Here is a 19,275-nt window from a genome sequence, read left to right as displayed (position 1 = left end):
GTATAGTACAGTAGCGTAGCGTATAGTAGAGTAGAGTAGAGTAGAGTAGAGTAGAGTAGAGTAGAGTATAGTACAGTAGCGTAGAGTAGAGTAGAGTAGAGTAGAGTATAGTACAGTAGAGTACAGTAGCGTAGAGTAGAGTATAGTATAGTATAGTATAGTAGAGTAGAGTATAGTACAGTAGCGTAGAGTAGCGTAGAGTAGAGTAGAGTAGCGTAGAGTAGAGTAGAGTAGAGTAGAGTAGAGTAGAGTATAGTAGAGTAGAGTAGAGTATAGTACAGTAGCGTAGAGTAGAGTAGAGTATAGTACAGTAGAGTAGAGTAGAGTACAGTAGCGTAGAGTAGAGTAGAGTACAGTAGCGTAGAGTAGAGTAGAGTAGAGTAGAGTAGAGTATAGTACAGTAGCGTAGAGTAGAGTAGAGTAGAGTATAGTACAGTAGAGTAGAGTAGAGTAGAGGACAGTAGAGTAGAGTAGAGTAGAGTAGCGTAGAGTAGAGTAGAGTAGAGTAGAGTAGCGTAGCGTAGCGTAGCGTAGAGTAGAGTAGAGTAGAGTAGAGTAGAGTAGAGTAGAGTATAGTATAGTATAGTATAGTATAGTATAGTATAGTATAGTATAGTAGAGTAGAGTAGAGTAGAGTAGAGTAGAGTAGCGTAGAGTAGAGTAGAGTAGAGTAGAGTATAGTACAGTAGCGTAGAGTAGAGTAGAGTAGAGTATAGTACAGTAGAGTAGAGTAGAGTAGAGGACAGTAGAGTAGAGTAGAGTAGAGTACAGTAGCGTAGAGTAGAGTAGAGTAGCGTAGCGTAGAGTAGAGTAGAGTATAGTATAGTATAGTAGATTAGAGTACAGTAGAGTAGAGTAGAGTAGAGTACAGTACAGTAGAGTAGAGTAGAGGACAGTAGAGTACAGTAGAGTAGAGTACAGTAGAGTAGAGTAGAGTAGCGTAGCGTAGAGTAGAGTAGAGTAGAGTAGAGTAGAGTAGAGTAGTGTAGTGTAGAGTAGAGTAGAGTAGAGTAGAGTAGAGTAGAGTAGAGTACAGTAGAGTAGAGTAGAGGACAGTAGAGTACAGTAGAGTAGAGTACAGTAGAGTACAGTAGAGTAGCGTAGCGTAGAGTAGAGTAGAGTAGAGTAGAGTAGAGTAGAGTAGAGTAGTGTAGAGTAGAGTAGAGTAGCGTAGAGTAGAGTACAGTAGAGTAGAGTACAGTAGAGTACAGTAGCGTAGAGTACAGTAGAGTACAGTAGAGCAGAGTACAGTACAGTACATTTTTACATTTTAGTCATTTAGCAGACGTTCTTATCCAGAGCGACTTCCAGTTAGTGAACTAACTTCATAGGGTGGTGGTGAGCTTGATGCTCCTTTTCCAATAAATATCAAGGGTCTTATTCTGGTGACGTGATCATCGATGCTCAGCTGCCGTTTGACAAATAAAAATTATCTGGCTCTTTTGTCCATAATAATCTCTTCATGTAGGCTGTACGTGAGCCCTAGCCAACAGTGCACAGATACCGTATCTAGAGCGCACATGCCAATACTGGAATGGCCACACATGCTTATAACGCAAATTGTTTGGTGAGAAAACTATTAGTAGATTTGAAAATGCGATGTAAACCCGTTTAACTTTTATTTTTGATTAGGTACATGGGAATTTAACCGCAAAATGTATTTTTATGTGCACTGCGTCATCACGCACAGCATTGTATCTGAAACACGTCAATTTGATGGAATCATCTCTGGTGGGAAAACAAGCATATTGTTTTTATGCGGATTTTAGAATATTCGCATGAAAAATCTGGTCGCCAATCGGACGGAAACCTAGCTGTACTTGGGAGCACCAACAGTGTGCAGGCCTTCCTGTTTCTCATAACCTAGCTATACTTAACATGTTTTAGGATCAGAATCTTGTAGAATTGATACAACTCTATTAAATATTGAAATGATAAGCCCTTTATAGACTTTCTGAGAGGAGCCCTGTGTTCAACCCTCCATGGTTACAAAACTGTAAAAGCAATTTGTTAAATAAATTGCTTTAGAAATATATTTTGATTGATTGATTACTTGATCGATTGCTTGATTACTTGCTTGATTGATTGACTAACCTGGAGTGGTATGTGTGATGCCAGGGAGGGTCTATGGTGCCCTGGGATATTTGCATCATGCTGGGGTCTGGCTGGCCCTCGCCTAGTTTGGTGGAGTGCCACGAGTGAGGTCTAGAAACGGGCTCGCTGCGGCTGTAGAACATAGAACAGAAAGTGAGGTCTAGAAACGGGCTCGCTGCGGCTGTAGAACATAGAACAGAAAGTGAGGTCTAGAGACGGGCTCGCTGCGGCTGGGGAGGGAGACAGCTCAGATCGAGGGAGAGGACTATGCATGCTAAGTCACACATGAACACAGCCACACACACATGAACACAGCCACACACACATGAACACGGCCACACACACATGAACACGGCCACACACACATGAACACGGCCACACACACATGAACACGGCCACACACACATGAACACGTCAACACACATGAACACGGCCACACACACGAACACGTCAACACACATGAACACAGCCACACACACATGAACACGTCAACACACATGAACACAGCCACACACACGAACACGTCAACACACATGAACACAGCCACACACACATGAACACAGCCACACACACATGAACACAGCCACACACACATGAACACGGCCACACACACATGAACACGGCCACACACACATGAACACGGCCACACACACATGAACACGGCCACACACACATGAACACGTCAACACACATGAACACGGCCACACACACGAACACGTCAACACACATGAACACAGCCACACACACATGAACACGTCAACACACATGAACACAGCCACACACACGAACACGTCAACACACATGAACACAGCCACACACACATGAACACGTCAACACACATGAACACAGCCACACACACATGAACACAGCCACACACACATGAACACGTCAACACACATGAACACAGCCACACACACATGAACACGGCCACACACACATGAACACAGCCACACACATGAACACGTCAACACACATGAACACAGCCACACACACATGAACACAGCCACACACACATGAACACGTCAACACACATGAACACAGCCACACACACATGAACACGTCAACACACATGAACACAGCCACACACACATGAACACGGCCACACACACATGAACACGGCCACACACACATGAACACGTCAACACACACATGAACACGTCAACACACATGAACACAGCCACACACACATGAACACAGCCACACACACATGAACACGTCAACACACATGAACACAGCCACACACACATGAACACGTCAACACACATGAACACAGCCACACACACATGAACACGGCCACACACACATTGCATAGAAACAGAACTATATGACACCTACACTGTAAACACAGAACACAGAACACACTCTCCTGATTTCCATACACTAAAAACTAAGCGGTGACAGTACCAGTAATCATACCAATGTTATTTAGCCTGCTGGGAAATCCTTGAACTAAATGTTCAAACCCCTAGAAGGAATGGCGGAAATCTAATCTCTTTCATCACCACATAAACTTAACATTACTATAATACTAATACACTTAATGATGTATAGCCCAGAGCCACATCGCTTATGTCCTTCCATCCATGGCTCTGGTATAGCGTGATCATAGTCAAGGCGTATGTATTGTTATGTAAGCTACAAGCTGGAAGATATTAGCGTTTGAAGGAAAGCATAGAGGGAATTACAGTGCAGAGGGAACCAACATATTAATGTAGTTAGTCACATCAGATCGCATCGCAACGCCTCTGAGGGTTTATGACAATTTGTTGATGATTCATTACAGCTGTGAACGCTGCCTGTGAAATCAGACCTGGGTTCAAATATCATTTGAAATCTTTAAAATACTTTAAGCGTTTTCTTTACTAGTCTCCCTGGAGTCCCCGATGGACAGGGTTTACTAGTCTGCCTGGAGTCCCCGATGGACAGAGGTTACTAGTCTGCCTGGAGTCCCCGATGGACAGGGGTTACTAGTCTGCCTGGAGTCCCCGATGGACAGGGGTTACTAGTCTCCCTGGAGTCCCCGATGGACAGGGGTTACTAGTCTGCCTGGAGTCCCCGATGGACAGGGGTTACTAGTCTGCCTGGAGTCCCCGATGGACAGGGGTTACTAGTCTCCCTGGAGTCCCCGATGGACAGGGGTTACTAGTCTGCCTGGAGTCCCCGATGGACAGGGTTTACTAGTCTGCCTGGAGTCCCCGATGGACAGGGGTTACTAGTCTGCCTGGAGTCCCCGATGGACAGGGGTTACTAGTCTGCCTGGAGTCCCCGATGGACAGGGGTTACTAGTCTGCCTGGAGTCCCCGATGGACAGGGGTTACTAGTCTGCCTGGAGTCCCCGATGGACAGGGGTTACTAGTCTGCCTGGAGTCCCCGATGGACAGGGGTTACTAGTCTGCCTGGAGTCCCCGATGGACAGGGGTTACTAGTCTGCCTGGAGTCCCCGATGGACAGGGGTTACTAGTCTGCCTGGAGTCCCCGATGGACAGGGTTTACTAGTCTCCCTGGAGTCCCCGATGGACAGGGTTTACTAGTCTGCCTGGAGTCCCCGATGGACAGGGGTTACTAGTCTGCCTGGAGTCCCCGATGGACAGGGGTTACTAGTCTGCCTGGAGTCCCCGATGGACAGGGGTTACTAGTCTGCCTGGAGTCTCCGATGGACAGGGGTTACTAGTCTGCCTGGAGTCCCCGATGGACAGGGGTTACTAGTCTGCCTGGAGTCCCCGATGGACAGGGGTTACTAGTCTCCCTGGAGTCCCCGATGGACAGGGTTTACTAGTCTCCCTGGAGTCCCCGATGGACAGGGTTTACTAGTCTGCCTGGAGTCCCCGATGGACAGGGGTTACTAGTCTCCCTGGAGTCCCCGATGGACAGGGTTTACTAGTCTCCCTGGAGTCCCCGATGGACAGGGTTTACTAGTCTCCCTGGAGTCCCCGATGGACAGGGGTTACTAGTCTCCCTGGAGTCCCCGATGGACAGGGTTTACTAGTCTCCCTGGAGTCCCCGATGGACAGGGGTTACTAGTCTCCCTGGAGTCCCCGATGGACAGGGGTTACTAGTCTCCCGAGTGGCGCAGTGGTCTAAGGCACTAGAGCTGTGCCACTAGAGATCCTGGTTCGAATCCAGGCTCTGTCGTAGCCGGCCGTGACCGGGAGACCCATGGGGCGGCGCACAATTGGCCCAGCGTCGTCCAGGGTAGGGGAGGGAATGGCCGGCAGGGATGTTGGTAGAGCATGGTGTTTGCAACGCCAGGGTTGTGGGTTCGATTCCCGCGGGGGGCCAGTATGAAAAATAAATACAAATATGTATGTACTCACTAACTGTAAGTCGCTCTGGATAAGAGCGTCTGCTAAATGACTAAAATGTAAATGTAAATGTAATGAGTCCCCGATGGACAGGGTTTACTAGTCTGCCTGGAGTCCCCGATGGACAGGGTTTACTAGTCTGCCTGGAGTCCCCGATGGACAGGGGTTACTAGTCTGCCTGGAGTCCCCGATGGACAGGGGTTACTAGTCTCCCTGGAGTCCCCGATGGACAGGGTTTACTAGTCTGCCTGGAGTCCCCGATGGACAGGGGTTACTAGTCTCCCTGGAGTCCCCGATGGACAGGGTTTACTAGTCTGCCTGGAGTCCCCGATGGACAGGGGTTACTAGTCTCCCTGGAGTCCCCGATGGACAGGGTTTACTAGTCTGCCTGGAGTCCCCGATGGACAGGGGTTACTAGTCTCCCTGGAGTCCCCGATGGACAGGGGTTACTAGTCTCCCTGGAGTCCCCGATGGACAGGGTTTACTAGTCTGCCTGGAGTCCCCGATGGACAGGGGTTACTAGTCTCCCTGGAGTCCCCGATGGACAGGGGTTACTAGTCTGCCTGGAGTCCCCGATGGACAGGGGTTACTAGTCTCCCTGGAGTCCCCGATGGACAGGGGTTACTAGTCTCCCTGGAGTCCCCGATGGACAGGGTTTACTAGTCTGCCTGGAGTCCCCGATGGACAGGGGTTACTAGTCTCCCTGGAGTCCCCGATGGACAGGGGTTACTAGTCTCCCTGGAGTCCCCGATGGACAGGGGTTACTAGTCTCCCTGGAGTCCCCGATGGACAGGGTTTACTAGTCTGCCTGGAGTCCCCGATGGACAGGGGTTACTAGTCTCCCTGGAGTCCCCGATGGACAGGGGTTACTAGTCTGCCTGGAGTCCCCGATGGACAGGGTTTACTAGTCTCCCTGGAGTCCCCGATGGACAGGGTTTACTAGTCTCCCTGGAGTCCCCGATGGACAGGGTTTACTAGTCTGCCTGGAGTCCCCGATGGACAGGGTTTACTAGTCTCCCTGGAGTCCCCGATGGACAGGGTTTACTAGTCTCCCTGGAGTCCCCGATGGACAGGGTTTACTAGTCTCCCTGGAGTCCCCGATGGACAGGGTTTACTAGTCTCCCTGGAGTCCCCGATGGACAGGGTTTACTAGTCTCCCTGGAGTCCCCGATGGACAGGGGTTACTAGTCTCCCTGGAGTCCCCGATGGACAGGGTTTACTAGTCTGCCTGGAGTCCCCGATGGACAGGGGTTACTAGTCTCCCTGGAGTCCCCGATGGACAGGGGTTACTAGTCTGCCTGGAGTCCCCGATGGACAGGGTTTACTAGTCTGCCTGGAGTCCCCGATGGACAGGGTTTACTAGTCTGCCTGGAGTCCCCGATGGACAGGGGTTACTAGTCTACCTGGAGTCCCCGATGGACAGGGTTTACTAGTCTGCCTGGAGTCCCCGATGGACAGGGTTTACTAGTCTGCCTGGAGTCCCCGATGGACAGGGTTTACTAGTCTGCCTGGAGTCCCCGATGGACAGGGGTTACTAGTCTCCCTGGAGTCCCCGATGGACAGGGTTTACTAGTCTGCCTGGAGTCCCCGATGGACAGGGGTTACTAGTCTCCCTGGAGTCCCCGATGGACAGGGTTTACTAGTCTGCCTGGAGTCCCCGATGGACAGGGGTTACTAGTCTCCCTGGAGTCCCCGATGGACAGGGGTTACTAGTCTCCCTGGTGTCCCCGATGGACAGGGGTTACTAGTCTCCCTGGAGTCCCCGATGGACAGGGTTTACTAGTCTCCCTGGAGTCCCCGATGGACAGGGTTTACTAGTCTCCCTGGTGTCCCCGATGGACAGGGGTTACTAGTCTCCCTGGAGTCCCCGATGGACAGGGGTTACTAGTCTCCCTGGAGTCCCCGATGGACAGGGTTTACTAGTCTCCCTGGTGTCCCCGATGGACAGGGGTTACTAGTCTCCCTGGAGTCCCCGATGGACAGGGGTTACTAGTCTCCCTGGAGTCCCCGATGGACAGGGGTTACTAGTCTCCCTGGAGTCCCCGATGGACAGGGTTTACTAGTCTCCCTGGTGTCCCCGATGGACAGGGGTTACTAGTCTCCCTGGAGTCCCCGATGGACAGGGGTTACTAGTCTCCCTGGTGTCCCCGATGGACAGGGTTTACTAGTCTGCCTGGTGTCCCCGATGGACAGGGTTTACTAGTCTGCCTGGAGTCCCCGATGGACAGGGGTTACTAGTCTCCCTGGTGTCCCCGATGGACAGGGTTTACTAGTCTGCCTGGTGTCCCCGATGGACAGGGTTTACTAGTCTCCCTGGAGTCCCCGATGGACAGGGTTTACTAGTCTGCCTGGAGTCCCCGATGGACAGGGTTTGCAGTTTGCACTATTGCGACTATTCTATGGGTTCCATTGCACCAGGCAAGCTCAATCATGCCCAGCTAAAGTATTGGAAATGATTTCAAATAGCATTTTAATCCAGGTCTGCCATGAATGGTGGTGAATGGCCAACTAAACGTCAGCCGGTGGGTGGGTTTGTTGGTCACTAAACAAGGATGCATCATGAAGAAGTAACCGTATTGTCTCCAACCCAAGCTGATATCTTCTTCAGCAGAAGCCCTGAGATGTTGCTGTTTTTATAACGAGACTGCTACTTTGTGCTACAATACAAATACAATAACAGCAACCAGGCTGCAACAACTTAACAGCAACCAGGCTGCAACAACTTAACAGCAACCAGGCTGCAACAACTTAACAGCAACCAGGCTGCAACAACTTAACAGCAACCAGGCTGCAACAACTTAACAGCAACCAGGCTGCAACAACTTAACAGCAACCAGGCTGCAACAACTTAACAGCAACCAGGCTGCAATAACTTAACAGCAACCAGGCTGCAATAACTTAACAGCAACCAGGCTGCAATAACTTAACAGCAACCAGGCTGCAACAACTTAACAGCAACCAGGCTGCAACAGTGAAACAGTGACTAACATAAAGCCTTCCTGTAGCTCAGTTGGTAGAGCATGGCGCTTGCAACGCTAGGGTTGTGGGTTCGATTCCCACTGGGGGGCCAGTATGAAAAATGTATGCTAAATGACTAAAAATGTAAAAAAAAAAAAAAAAAAAACACTAATCTTTCAGAAGTTAATTGTTGCTTGAGATTAACCATGGCAACCAGAAACAGCTCCTGTAGGAACCACATTTGACTGGTTCCCAAAGGGCCTTTGATCCCTTAACAGGGAAATACCCATACACCGTTTATCCAAATGAGCTGCCTACACCAAAAGCAGCTTGCATTGTACATAGCGTGCAAACTGCTGAGAGTACGTTTTGGCAAGACATCCGGTTTAAACCCTGATATTGAACCCTATTGGTTATACAGTACCCTTGTGTAAAGTGGTTGGGATGACAGTAGTGGTCCTGCTGAAGCTTTCCTGTGAGGGGACGTCTTGTGTAAAGTGGTTGATAAAAAAAACATAACAGAGGACTGAGATGACCCATCCCTCACCCCGTCCTAGCAGGCTGGAGCTGGGCCTACTGCAGGCTGGGATGGTGAGGCCTACTGCAGGCTGGAGCTGGGCCTACTGCAGGCTGGGATGGTGAGGCCTACTGCAGGCTGGAGCTGGGCCTACAGCAGGCTGGGATGGTGAGGCCTACTGCAGGCTGGGATGGTGAGGCCTACTGCAGGCTGGGATGGTGAGGCCTACTGCAGGCTGGGATGGTGAGGCCTACTGCAGGCTGGGATGGTGAGGCCTACTGCAGGCTGGGATGGTGAGGCCTACTGCAGGCTGGGATGGTGAGGTGTACTGCAGGCTGGGATGGTGAGGCCTACTGCAGGCTGAGATGGTGAGGCCTACTGCAGGCTGGGATGGTGAGGCCTACTGCAGGCTGGGATGGTGAGGCCTACTGCAGGCTGGGATGGTGAGGCCTACTGCAGGCTGGGATGGTGAGGCCTACTGCAGGCTGGGATGGTGAGGCCTACTGCAGGCTGGGATGGTGAGGTCTACTGCAGGCTGGGATGGTGAGGTCTACTGCAGGCTGGGATGGTGAGGCCTACTGCAGGCTGGGATGGTGAGGCCTACTGCAGGCTGGGATGGTGAGGCCTACTGCAGGCTGGGATGGTGAGGTCTACTGCAGGCTGGGATGGTGAGGTGTACTGCAGGCTGGGATGGTGAGGCCTACTGCAGGCTGGGATGGTGAGGTGTACTGCAGGCTGGGATGGTGAGGCCTACTGCAGGCTGGGATGGTGAGGCCTACAGCAGGCTGGGATGGTGAGGCCTACTGCAGGCTGGGATGGTGAGGTGTACTGCAGGCTGGGATGGTGAGGCCTACTGCAGGCTGGGATGGTGAGGCCTACAGCAGGCTGGGATGTGAGGCCTACTGCAGGCTGGGATGGTGAGGCCTACTGCAGGCTGGGATGGTGAGGCCTACTGCAGGCTGGGATGGTGAGGCCTACTGCAGGCTGGGATGGTGAGGCCTACTGCAGGCTGGGATGGTGAGGCCTACTGCAGGCTGGGATGGTGAGGCCTACTGCAGGCTGGGATGGTGAGGCCTACTGCAGGCTGGGATGGTGAGGCGTACTGCAGGCTGGGATGGTGAGGCCTACTGCAGGTTGGAGCTGGGCCTACAGCAGGCTGGGATGGTGAGGCCTACTGCAGGCTGGGATGGTGAGGCCTACTGCAGGTTGGAGCTGGGCCTACTGCAGGCTGGGATGGTGAGGCCTACTGCAGGCTGGGATGGTGAGGCCTACTGCAGGCTGGGATGGTGAGGCCTACTGCAGGTTGGAGCTGGGCCTACTGCAGGCTGGGATGGTGAGGCCTACTGCAGGCTGGGATGGTGAGGCCTACTGCAGGCTGGGATGGTGAGGCCTACTGCAGGCTGGGATGGTGAGGCCTACTGCAGGCTGGGATGGTGAGGCCTACTGCAGGCTGGGATGGTGAGGCCTACTGCCGGCTGGGATGGTGAGGCGTACTGCAGGCTGGGATGGTGAGGCCTACTGCAGGCTGGAGCTGGGCCTACTGCAGGCTGGGATGGTGAGGCCTACTGCAGGCTGGGATGGTGAGGCCTACTGCAGGCTGGGATGGTGAGGTGTACTGCAGGCTGGGATGGTGAGGCCTACTGCAGGCTGGGATGGTGAGGCCTACTGCAGGCTGGGATGGTGAGGCCTACTGCAGGCTGAGATGGTGAGGCCTACTGCAGGCTGGGATGGTGAGGCGTACTGCAGGCTGGGATGGTGAGGCATACTGCAGGCTGGGATGGTGAGGCCTACTGCAGGCTGGGATGGTGAGGCCTACTGCAGGCTGGGATGGTGAGGTGTACTGCAGGCTGGGATGGTGAGGCCTACTGCAGGCTGGGATGGTGAGGTGTACTGCAGGCTGGGATGGTGAGGTGTACTGCAGGCTGGGATGGTGAGGCCTACTGCAGGCTGGGATGGTGAGGCCTACTGCAGGCTGGGATGGTGAGGCCTACTGCAGGCTGGGATGGTGAGGCCTACTGCAGATGGTATGGTCCTGAGCCACAGGAGAGTCCAGCTGCATGCTATCACTTTGTTGACAGCCAGGACAGCGGTGTGACTCCCCCTCTCCCTGGCTCTACCTCCCCCTTGTCCTCCCTTATCACCAGAAGCCCTGGAGGCCTAGCTATCAACACTGCAGCTTCACAACCCAGCTTTCACAGTAGTCTGATTTAAACACAGAGTACAGACCAGGGGGTCCCCTAACTCCCACATCCTGAAAAATCAAGACAATTCCTTGGATTCAAGCTCTCCAACCTCTCCTGTTTCGAAACAACAGCTCTTCTCACCTACGCTATTCTTCCCACTGGCTGCCAACTGTCTAACAGGCAGCCATCATATTTCATGTTTGTCAGCTCAGAAGATCTTCTTGATCCCAAAAACCCAACACTTAGTGTGGAATATAAACAGGAAACGATGCTATCTTCACCTTCGTCCAGCTAGAGAAACATGAAAGCAGCCATCGTTTACACCCCCCCCTAGTGATTCATCACGTAACAAACATCTCTACAACATTCCAGCATTTTTTGACCATTTATCCAACTTTACTTAACGATAACAAAAATAATTTAGGTACATAACAGACACATTACTCGACAGTAACAACAGTTATAAAACTGCACAAAGTCCCTCCCCACACCACGCCCGAGTGTGGAATCCAATCCACAAACTGGAAAGAAAACACAATCTAATTGGATCCTGTGTCCCAATCAACCAGTCTCCTTAGAAGACCTGCTGTGGGACATACAGACCACAGACTACAGAGAAGGTGAAACTCAAACCTCCCAACTGAAGTCCCAGTATGTTACCCTGGTACTAACCCCACCTCCCAGTATGTTACCCTGGTACTAACCCCACCTCCCAGTATGTTACCCTGGTACTAACCCCACCTCCCAGTATGTTACCCTAGTACTAACCCCACCTCCCAGTATGTTACCCTGGTACTAACCCCACCTCCCAGTATGTTACCCTAGTACTAACCCCACCTCCCAGTATGTTACCCTAGTACTAACCCCACCTCCCAGTATGTTACCCTAGTACTAACCCCACCTCCCAGTATGTTACCCTAGTACTAACCCCACCTCCCAGTATGTTACCCTAGTACTAACCCCACCTCCCAGTATGTTACCCTAGTACTAACCCCACCTCCCAGTATGTTACCCTAGTACTAACCCTACCTCCCAGTATGTTACCCTAGTACTAACCCCACCTCCCAGTATGTTACCCTAGTACTAACCCCACCTCCCAGTATGTTACCCTAGTACTAACCCTACCTCCCAGTATGTTACCCTAGTACTAACCCCACCTCCCAGTATGTTACCCTAGTACTAACCCCACCTCCCAGTATGTTACCCTAGTACTAACCCTACCTCCCAGTATGTTACCCTAGTACTAACCCCACCTCCCAGTATGTTACCCTGGTACTAACCCCACCTCCCAGTATGTTACCCTGGTACTAACCCCACCTCCCAGTATGTTACCCTGGTACTAACCCCACCTCCCAGTATGTTACCCTGGTACTAACCCCACCTCCCAGTATGTTACCCTCGTACTAACCCCACCTCCCAGTATGTTACCCTGGTACTAACCCCACCTCCCAGTATGTTACCCTAGTACTAACCCCACCTCCCAGTATGTTACCCTGGTACTAACCCCACCTCCCAGTATGTTACCCTGGTACTAACCCCACCTCCCAGTATGTTACCCTAGTACTAACCCCACCTCCCAGTATGTTACCCTGGTACTAACCCCACCTCCCAGTATGTTACCCTAGTACTAACCCCACCTCCCAGTATGTTACCCTAGTACTAACCCCACCTCCCAGTATGTTACCCTGGTACTAACCCCACCTCCCAGTATGTTACCCTAGTACTAACCCCACCTCCCAGTATGTTACCCTAGTACTAACCCCACCTCCCAGTATGTTACCCTGGTACTAACCCCACCTCCCAGTATGTTACCCTAGTACTAACCCCACCTCCCAGTATGTTACCCTAGTACTAACCCCACCTCCCAGTATGTTACCCTAGTACTAACCCCACCTCCCAGTATGTTACCCTAGTACTAACCCCACCTCCCAGTATGTTACCCTAGTACTAACCCCACCTCCCAGTATGTTACCCTAGTACTAACCCCACCTCCCAGTATGTTACCCTAGTACTAACCCCACCTCCCAGTATGTTACCCTAGTACTAACCCCACCTCCCAGTATGTTACCCTGGTACTAACCCCACCTCCCAGTATGTTACCCTAGTACTAACCCCACCTCCCAGTATGTTACCCTAGTACTAACCCCACCTCCCAGTATGTTACCCTGGTACTAACCCCACCTCCCAGTATGTTACCCTAGTACTAACCCCACCTCCCAGTATGTTACCCTCGTACTAACCCCACCTCCCAGTATGTTACCCTGGTACTAACCCCACCTCCCAGTATGTTACCCTAGTACTAACCCCACCTCCCAGTATGTTACCCTCGTACTAACCCCACCTCCCAGTATGTTACCCTGGTACTAACCCCACCTCCCAGTATGTTACCCTCGTACTAACCCCACCTCCCAGTATGTTACCCTAGTACTAACCCCACCTCCCAGTATGTTACCCTAGTACTAACCCCACCTCCCAGTATGTTACCCTAGTACTAACCCTACCTCCCAGTATGTTACCCTAGTACTAACCCCACCTCCCAGTATGTTACCCTGGTAGTAACCCCACCTCCCAGTATGTTACCCTGGTACTAACCCCACCTCCCAGTATGTTACCCTCGTACTAACCCCACCTCCCAGTATGTTACCCTAGTACTAACCCCACCTCCCAGTATGTTACCCTAGTACTAACCCCACCTCCCAGTATGTTACCCTAGTACTAACCCTACCTCCCAGTATGTTACCCTAGTACTAACCCCACCTCCCAGTATGTTACCCTAGTACTAACCCCACCTCCCAGTATGTTACCCTCGTACTAACCCCACCTCCCAGTATGTTACCCTAGTACTAACCCCACCTCCCAGTATGTTACCCTAGTACTAACCCCACCTCCCAGTATGTTACCCTCGTACTAACCCCACCTCCCAGTATGTTACCCTAGTACTAACCCCACCTCCCAGTATGTTACCCTGGTACTAACCCCACCTCCCAGTATGTTACCCTGGTACTAACCCCACCTCCCAGTATGTTACCCTCGTACTAACCCCACCTCCCAGTATGTTACCCTAGTACAAACCCCACCTCCCAGTATGTTACCCTAGTACTAACCCCACCTCCCAGTATGTTACCCTAGTACTAACCCCACCTCCCAGTATGTTACCCTCGTACTAACCCCACCTCCCAGTATGTTACCCTGGTAGTAACCCCACCTCCCAGTATGTTACCCTAGTACTAACCCCACCTCCCAGTATGTTACCCTGGTACTAACCCCACCTCCCAGTATGTTACCCTAGTACAAACCCCACCTCCCAGTATGTTACCCTCGTACTAACCCCACCTCCCAGTATGTTACCCTAGTACTAACCCCACCTCCCAGTATGTTACCCTAGTACTAACCCCACCTCCCAGTATGTTACCCTAGTACTAACCCCACCTCCAGGGGTCCCTAAGCAAGATCTGGTGGGGCCCCCCCCCCCCCCCCACCTCGCGGACAAATCATTTTAGTGGCCCTGCCTCTTAACGGCAGAAAGCAAAACTTATGTTTTAAAGTGAATTTCCTGCAGTTCTACCCATTTGGCCATGACTTATGCCATGCTATCTGAGTGAGAGTGACTAACAAAATCAAATGGGGGCCCCCTGGAGATCAGGGCCCCTGGGCACGTGCCCTACGTGCCTGGTCGGTATTTGGTTTAGATAGCTGACATGACTAACTGAGTGACTGACTGAGTGACTGTCGGGTGACTGACATAACAAGAGGAAAACTGCTGATGCACAACCAATTTTGAACTTGCACATTGCACTATTCTAACTCTCAACAGGAAGTTGAGAACCCGACTGAGCCATGGGACGGAGAGACATTTTTCCAATTTTATGACACATTTCAAGCAATGCTACTCATTTGCCATGGGGCAGAGACACTTTCTTTCCAGTTTTAAAGCACATTTCCTGCAATACTACACATTTGGCCATGACGCCATGTTAATGATATCTGAGTGAGAGTGACTAACAAAATCAATGGGGGCCCCCTGGAGATCAGGGCCCCTGGGCACGTGCCCTACGTGACCGGTCGGTATTCGACCATGATTACTACAAGTTTGGATAGCTTAAGATAGACTAACTCACCAATCTAAACATTGTTAACTGACATGGCTAACTGAGTGAATGTCAGTGACTGACATAACAAGAGAACATTTGCTGATTCACACCCACATTTCTAACTTGCACCTTGTGTATTCTACCATTCTAAGCAACCGCTTATATTGCTTATGCCTGGAGCCAGCCCAGCCTACCTCTAGGATGTTACCCTAAGTGGGACCAAGTCACTCTTATTCGAGTCAGAAGGTCCAATTAGAACGGGTCAAGACTTGAGTCAAGTCCAAGTCGTGCATTGTGAAGTGGAGTCAAGTTAACTTTAGTATTAACCCCAACTCCCAGTATCGGTTACCCTAACCCTGAACCCAACCATGAACCCCCCCCTCCCCCTCCCCCCCTCCGTTACCTGGTTAAGCGTAGCACCTTGGAGATGAGTCCGGTGGCCAGGTGGTTGACGCTGGTCTCAGAAGGGGACTTGCACAGCGCCCCGTCTGACCGCCCCAGCCCCCCTGTCTCCGTCCCCCGACCTACAGCCCCCTTCTGCTTCCTCCGGAGCTTCCACCTGTAGAAGGCTCCCAGCAGCTCCATGGTACAGCCTGACACCCTGCTTCGTCCGCTAACGTCACCGCTCAATGCCCAACTCCAAAATGGCAGGTGGTGGGCAGAGGCTGGCGGGATAGCCTAGCGCAATTAAACGTCATTACCTCACTAATGTATGATAAAGCATGAAATAAACATCCTGCCCTGCGATGCTCAGTACAGAGAACTAACATGGAGAGGGAGAGAGGGCAGGGGCACTGGGAACTAACATGGAGAGGGAGGGAGTGAGGGCAGGGCCACTGGGAACTAACATGGAGAGGGAGGGAGAGAGGGCAGGGGCACTGGGAACTAACATGGAGAGGGAGGGAGTGAGGGCAGGGCCACTGGGAACTAACATGGAGAGGGAGGGAGAGAGGGCAGGGGCACTGGGAACTAACATGGAGAGGGAGGGAGAGAGAGAGGGCAGGAGCACTGGGAACTAACATGGAGAGAGAGAGAGAGAGAGAGGGCAGGAGCACTGGGAACTAACATGGAGAGGGAGGGAGTGAGGGCAGGGGCACTGGGAACTAACATGGAGAGGGAGGGAGAGAGAGAGGGCAGGAGCACTGGGAACTAACATGGAGAGAGAGAGAGAGAGAGAGGGCAGGAGCACTGGGAACTAACATGGAGAGGGAGGGAGAGAGGGCAGGGGCACTGGGAACTAACATGGAGAGAGAGAGGGCAGGGGCACTGGGAACTAACATGGAGAGAGAGAGCGAGAGAGAGGGCAGGGGCACTGGGAACTAACATGGAGAGGGAGAGAGGGAGAGAGGGCAGGGGCACTGGGAACTAACATGGAGAGGGAGAGAGAGAGGGCAGGGGCACTGGGAACTAACATGGAGAGGGAGAGAGAGAGAGAAGGCAGGGGCACTGGGAACTAACATGGAGAGGGAGGGAGACAGGGCAGGGCCACTGGGAACTAACATGGAGAGGGAGGGAGAGAGGGCAGGGCCACTGGGAACTAACATGGAGAGGGAGAGAGAGAGAGAGGGCAGGGGCACTGGGAACTAACATGGAGAGAGAGAGGGCAGGGGCACTGGGAACTAACATGGAGAGGGAGGGAGTGAGGGCAGGGCCACTGGGAACTAACATGGAGAGGGAGGGAGAGAGAGAGGGCAGGGGCACTGGGAACTAACATGGAGAGGGAGAGAGAGAGAGAGGGCAGGGGCACTGGGAACTAACATGGAGAGGGAGGGAGAGAGGGCAGGGGCACTGGGAACTAACATGGAGAGGGAGGGAGGGAGAGAGGGCAGGGGCACTGGGAACTAACATGGAGAGGGAGAGAGAGAGAGAGGGCAGGGGCACTGGGAACTAACATGGAGAGGGAGGGAGAGAGGGCAGGGGCACTGGGAACTAACATGGAGAGGGAGAGAGAGAGAGGGCAGGGGCACTGGGAACTAACATGGAGAGGGAGGGAGAGAGGGCAGGGGCACTGGGAACTAACATGGAGAGGGAGGGAGAGAGAGAGGGCAGGGGCACTGGGAACTAACATGGAGAGGGAGGGAGAGAGGGCAGGGGCACTGGGAACTAACATGGAGAGAGAGAGGGCAGGGGCACTGGGAACTAACATGGAGAGGGAGAGAGAGAGAGGGCAGGGGCACTGGGAACTAACATGGAGAGGGAGGGAGAGAGGGCAGGGGCACTGGGAACTAACATGGAGAGGGAGGGAGAGAGAGAGGGCAGGGGCACTGGGAACTAACATGGAGAGGGAGAGAGAGAGGGCAGGGGCACTGGGAACTAACATGGAGAGACAGAGGGCAGGGGCACTGGGAACTAACATGGAGAGGGAGGGAGGGAGAGAGAGAGGGCAGGGCCACTGGGAACTAACATGGAGAGGGAGGGAGAGAGGGCAGGGGCACTGGGAACTAACATGGAGAGACAGAGGGCAGGGGCACTGGGAACTAACATGGAGAGGGAGGGAGGGAGAGAGAGAGGGCAGGGCCACTCGGAACTAACATGGAGAGGGAGAGAGAGAGGGCAGGGGCACTGGGAACTAACATGGAGAGGGAGGAAGGGCAGGGGCACTGGGAACTAACATGGAGAGGGAGGGAGGACAGGGGCACTGGGAACTAACATGGAGAGGGAGAGAGAGAGGGCAGGGGCACTGGGAACTAACATGGAGAGGGAGAGAGAGAGGGCATGGGCACTGGGAACTAACATGGAGAGGGAGAGAGAGAGGGCAGGGCCACTGGGAACTAACATGGAGAGGGAGAGAGAGAGGGCATGGGCACTGGGAACTAACATGGAGAGGGAGAGAGAGAGAGAGGGCAGGGCCACTGGGAACTAACATGGAGAGGGAGGGAGAGAGGGCAGGGGCACTGGGAACTAACATGGAGAGGGAGAGAGAGAGGGCAGGGGCACTGGGAACTAACATGAGAGGGAGAGAGGGAGAGAGGGCAGGGGCACTGGGAACTAACATGGAGAGAGAGAGCGAGAGAGAGGGCAGGGGAACTGGGAACTAACATGGAGAGGGAGGGAGAGAGGGCAGGGGCACTGGGAACTAACATGGAGAGAGAGGGCAGGGGCACTGGGAACTAACATGGAGAGGGAGAGAGGGAGAGAGGGCAGGGCCACTGGGAACTAACATGGAGAGGGAGGGAGAGAGGGCAGGGGCACTGGGAACTAACATGGAGAGGGAGAGAGAGAGGGCAGGGGCACTGGGAACTAACATGGAGAGGGAGAGAGGGAGAGAGAGAGAGAGAGAGAGAGAGTAGGTCAGAGGGAGAGGGAGAGGGAGAGAGAGGAAAGATGGACAGAGAGAGAGAGAGAGAGAGAGAGAGAGAGAGAGAGAGAGAGAGAGAGAGAGTAGGTCAGAGGGAGAGAGAGAGAATGGTAAGGGAGAGAGAGAGTAGGTCAGAGGGAGAGAGATACAGAGAAACAATGACTCTCTCTATGGCCCCATCTCTCCTCTTCCCAAATGATATGTCTGTGTCGCAAATGGCACCCTATTCCCTATTCCTTATTCCCTATTCCCTATTACCGTTACAGTGCACTACTTTTTACAAAAGCCCTGGATTTTTAAAATAAAATGTAAGCTAATTTACTGCATTTCTACACAGTTTAAAAACTCTAAAATGCTATTCGCAGAACAGCAAAAACAAGCCAAATGGACTCCAGCCATGATCACCTTGATGCTGTATCTTCATTCACCTCAGTCAATAGGGGACTGAACATTCACCTCAGTCAATAGGGGACTGAACATTCACCTCAGTCAATAGGGGACTGAACATTCACCTCAGTCAATAGGGGACTGAACATTCACCTCAGTCAATAGGGGACTGAACATTCACCTCAGTCAATAGGGGACTGAACATTCACCTCAGTCAATAGGGGACTGAACATTCACCTCAGTCAATAGGGGACTGAACATTCACCTCAGTCAATAGGGGACTGAACATTCACCTCAGTCAATAGGGGACTGAACATTCACCTCAGTCAATAGGGGACTGAACATTCACCTCAGTCAATAGGGGACTGAACATTCACCTCAGTCAATAGGGGACTGAACATTCACCTCAGTCAATAGGGGACTGAACATTCACCCCAGTCAATAG

General features: G+C 52.3%; 1 protein-coding gene across 1 annotated transcript in view; it reads right to left on the bottom strand.

Moving 5' to 3' along the window:
• The window catches only part of LOC311127542 (protein Shroom3-like), a gene marked incomplete at its 5' end in the record, with an annotated part of 155,929 nt that overhangs the window by 36,816 nt on the left and 99,838 nt on the right, over positions 1 to 19,275 (bottom strand). Inside the window, one exon of the mRNA XM_084159361.1 lies at positions 2,095 to 2,226. Within this exon, the coding sequence (XP_084015487.1) occupies positions 2,095 to 2,226 (132 nt within the window). The remainder of the gene's footprint in view (positions 1 to 2,094; positions 2,227 to 19,275) is intronic.

This window comes from Coregonus lavaretus, assembly GCF_964263955.1.
Source record: "Coregonus lavaretus genome assembly, chromosome: 4".
Classification (NCBI taxonomy): Eukaryota; Metazoa; Chordata; class Actinopteri; order Salmoniformes; family Salmonidae; genus Coregonus; species Coregonus lavaretus.
Note: the sequence above shows the minus strand (reverse complement) of the source record. Positions and strands in the feature narration are given on the sequence as shown.